Genomic DNA, 4,719 nt, shown 5'->3' with positions numbered 1-4,719 from the left:
TCATTTAATTCTATTAAGTAAGACTATTAATTAAGCACTAGTAAATTCATCTTACAAATAAAAGTATTGAAGCATAGATTCTATAACTTCCCTAACATCAAGAATAACAGATAACAGAACTGGCCTTTGATTCAGGTAGCCAAGATACAGAGTCTATGCTTTTTCTCCATTGGGTTATTTTTTTTTCTAAAGCCAGAATGCATACATAAAAAGTACAACACACACACACATGCATGTACATATGTAAATATGCAGATACTAAACATATATAAATATATTTATATTCATGTATTGAAACCCCATAAGCTCTATCTTGTATTGGGTGAGAAGTCCAGTTCTTCAGACCGCATGACCATAGCAAAGGTGCCATCTGGTGTTAGAACCCTTGAATTGCAGAAAAAGCTGCCAAGTAGAAATGATTATTCACAGACACTACAAGCTTCACTTGCAATGTAATTTAAAACCTACCAGCATTCCTAGCAGGGCAGTGAGTAAGTGCCTTGCCTCCTCAGCCTCCTTATCAGGCCTGAAAACACAGCTAAGTCATCTCAGAATGCAGCTTCCAGCCACCCCGCACACTAAAACTCCACAGAACCTACAAAGGTAACTCCCCAATGGAAACTCCTCCATTCTCATGTCAAGAGACAGCACAATATAGGGTTTTTCCCCTCCATTTAGAATTGATTAGTTGTTGTACAAAAATATTAAGATATTAAGCAATCTTATCTTTAGCCCTAGTCTATGTTACAAGTGGTTGAGCTAAGAAGCAACAATGCTTTTCTTCTTTTTTCCAGTTAATGGATAGAATGTGATACTTGCCCAATAAGTAAGCAGAGTATGGCATACTCTCTTGTTTAATTTCTCTGGATGCTTTGCCAAACTTTGGCTATGGAGCTCATCTTCCATGGCAGAGATCACTAGAGGTAATGCATTAAATAAAAAATCAATCCTAACAAAAGGCGCATGGTATCCTTCATATGTGGCTATTAGAGGACTCAATGCTATGGACATGGTATTGGAAATATAAACATAACTACATAGACATAAAAATTTATGACTCTATAGACATAATGTTTTATTACATAGATTAATATGTATCTAAGATATATAAACCCCCAGTTTAATTTTAATTATGTTTTAAAATCTAAGTGCCAGTGATTGTATATAGAGATTCCCTTCTTGAATACTTGTTTGTTAAACATGTCATTTGAAATATGATGTAAAAATCAATGTTAATAAATTCTTTAATTAAAAAATCAATCCTGAGTTTGCTCCTCCCTTTTAGAATCATTCATTATAGATTTTTTTTTTTGCCAACCCTGGAACTTGAAGTCAGCCTGGTTACTATCCTTGAACTTTCTCAAGGTTAGTACTCTACCACTTTTTTTCTGTGTATGTGGTATTGAGAAACCAAACCCAAGGCTTCATGCAAATTAGGCAAGCACTCTACCTCTAGGCCACACTCCCAGCCCTAATTATAGGCTAATTTCCACAATTAGCCTTAAACTGGAGCAAGGTTAGCAAAAATACTATCCTTCAAGCCCAGAGACCTTCTGTAACATATCCAGTCACAATATCTTCCTGTTGTGGTTTGATAAATCTGCTAATAAACCAAAGAAGTAGGCACACTTCCTCATACTGATTCCTCACCTAAATAACTCTCTATAAATCTATCTGTGTAAAATGGCTACTCTTTTAAGAGTAATGAATTATTGAGTACACACACACACACACACAAAGATTCCAACACTGTAGGCTTAATGAAGTTTACCATAATACATAAGGTATTAACAGTGTAGTATTTTATTGCATTTGAGCTGCCCAAGGGTTTCTGGGAAAATAGGACATTCTCAGTTCACATTCAGATCACAAGGACTGAACCAATGCAGACTGCACAGTTTTACCACTATGTAATACCAACATAGGCAGACACAAAAAGTTAGACAAGGAAAGAGAAGGCACCAAGCAGGAGTTAGTTCTTTGATACATGGCAAGCAGTGTAGAACTGGTTTGCTTTTGAAGTGGTGGCTCATGAGTTACTTTGGCAATGGGGATTTGTCACATCGGGGTAGATTAGAAAGATTCCTGACCATCAGCTTCTGCGTGGGTAACAGTGTCACTGAATGTACTTCAGCTCCTCTCAAAAGTTCCCTTAGCTCCACACATTGGTCCATTGGTCTGCTGGTAGCTTCCAGATGTTTGCCTCTTGGAACTTAGGTCCAGGTTACATATCCAGCGAGGGATACAGCCAGACAGATATTTCTATACTCTTTCTTTATAAAATCTCAAAGACTCAGAATTTTAACTGTTTAACTGCTACTAAACATTGCATGCTTCATTCTTAATTTTCTAGTTCACCTGAGATATCTTTTTAAAATAGATTCTTCCCTTTATTACAGGACCTACTACTCATGGATCCCCCTGTAAAGCATCTTCAGCTTTCTTCAGCCAACAAAGATCCTATCTCATCCCCCGACTCTCTTGCCAGGTCTGAAGGCCTGCTTCTAAGTTTAAAAATGAGCAAAACTTTAGGGAACTCTGCCATATTAGAAGTATTAGAAATAGTGGAAGTAGAAATTGGATAGGGAAGGGGGGAAAACAAGATGAGGGGTGGAGGTGGGGGGGAGGGAAATGGGGACCAAGACATGTGAAAGGGTATCAATGTATGTGAATTAATGCACCTTCTATCTGGAAAATATCATGTAACCCTTCTATTAATTGCAATAAATAATATATGAAAAAAGAAATAGTGGAAGTATCACTTTGACAGATGGACACATAGAATTTGAAACCTTCATAAAAACAAACATTAATAATCTCTGCTCTTTGTATGTATATCACACCTCAGCCTTTTGGGGGGAGGGTGATCAGTCTTCTGAACTCATTAAAAATTTCTCTCTGCTCCTCTATCTGTACAAGGCTACCTCTAAGCTTAGCTTCTTCTAAAGTCTACTAAGTTTTGAGGATTGAGATGGCAATGCCCCCAAAATGTAAAAGTGTCTCAGCATGGATGAAAGTTTCTAAAGCTCTCCAAGGTTCCCAGGTGTTCTACGTCGAGATGCACCTGTGAGAAGGCGTTTTGAGTCCACAGGGATCTTTGACCCCTCACATCCAACAAGAGAGCAAGCTCTGCCTAAAAGCTCTGGAATCTTCCAACTTCACCAAGGTCACGGTGTATGGCTATCAATTGTATCAGGATCAGACCGAGTGGGCGTTGCAGTCTATGACTGCAGAAGGAGAGAGAGAGGCTTCCATGAATTCCCCATGGCAATAGAGCATGGCAATGGTCCGTGGCTGCCGTGAATGCAAACTGCATGTCACTGTGTCTCACTTTGAGTCTAGCCGTGAATATCTTTTCCTCAAAGTTGCAATGAAGGAATAAAGATTTTAAAATGTAAACCAACACATTCTCTTTGGTGAACATGATTTTATTTCCCACCATGCACATCTTACCAAGCAACGCTAACAGAAGTTCAAGTTCTTATTTTCATCTTGGGCTCCATGACTAAGTATTGGCACTGGAGGATTCTGAAGAGAGACCTTAGTGACCCGGATGCAGCTTCACAGATGACATCTCAACCAGGGTGACAATGTCCAGTTTGCAGTTCTGCAAAGTCTCCCTCCAAAATATCCAATATCCACATTCTGATCTTCTGATTTCCTTAGACATGACCGTGAAAGTAGCTGCTCTTGAAAAGTCAATGTCATGTGAAGGAGGACATAGGGTAGGAGGTCTTCTAAAGCTTCCGTGGCTTACCATAACAAGATTGCCTGACTCTAACTCGGTTACCTTACATAACAACCATTACTATGTGTGGGATACAGTTCTAAATGTCTTACCTGTATTAAGACACTGTATCTTCACATGAGTGGTTGTTAGAGGGATGAGAAATGAATGGGAGAAAAGTAATGCAGAGAGACTGCTTTATCTACCATGGCAGCTCATCTCCCTTTTGCTCTCCTACTCTGTCAAAGAAAAGAATGGTAATCTCTGAAGAGCCAAGCAAGAGGGACGAGATCACCAAGCACCTAAGCATCTTCTTTCCTCAGAGAAAAGTGAAGTGTGATAGTGGCATGCAGAGATTGGAGGACTGAGTGTATTCTGCCTGTGCACTGGGCACTTGTTTTGTCATGACTGTGAGCATGGTAATAAAACTGAAGGGAAGGACAATCTGCTTTTTATTATCACCATGTGCTGGCAATTCTAAACAATGTCAATAAGATGCTACTGTTTCTCTCAAAAAAAAAACTTAAATGGGTCTAAGTTCTAAATGAAAATTATAGCCTCTGCTGAGTTTTAATATGAAAGCTTCAAATGAGCACATCTCCATTTGCTATTCATTAATATTGCATTATGCATGAGTGGTAAATGAGAGCATTCCCAGTTACACAAGTCAGCCAGCCCTCAACACATGCAGACTCGGCTTCACACATTTGTTTTGAGAAAAAAAAGGGGTATTGGTAAGAAGTCTCACGCTCATTTGGGGCATAATTTGACTCTTCCCTCTGTAGTACTGTATGTCCTCATAGTCCTATAGTATGTACGGTGGTGGCACTGTCGTAGCAAGCAAAGAAAAAGGACTTAAAACACTTCAATTTGACATCCTACAGGACCACTTAAAATCTGTACTTCTTTGGAACTTTGGGTGAAAAAAAAATCATTCATTTGTGTCTGTATCACATTTATCAGGATTCAGGGGGGATCTGAAGTCAAACTCA

The 4,719-nt window shown here is 38.9% G+C and overlaps 1 protein-coding gene across 1 annotated transcript; it reads left to right on the top strand.

The window, feature by feature from the left end:
* The first annotated feature begins 2,977 nt into the window (after window positions 1-2,977).
* On the top strand, window positions 2,978-3,274 carry Dppa5 (developmental pluripotency associated 5). The gene is given in 1 exon segment (XM_090338768.1): window positions 2,978-3,274. A coding segment is annotated over 1 exon segment (297 nt).
* The last annotated feature ends 1,445 nt before the right edge of the window (window positions 3,275-4,719 follow it).

This window comes from Megascapheus bottae, chromosome 9, assembly GCF_031878675.1.
Source record: "Megascapheus bottae isolate mThoBot1 chromosome 9, mThoBot2.hap1, whole genome shotgun sequence".
NCBI lineage: Eukaryota > Metazoa > Chordata > Mammalia > Rodentia > Geomyidae > Megascapheus > Megascapheus bottae.
This window is presented reverse-complemented; position numbering and strand designations above follow the sequence as displayed.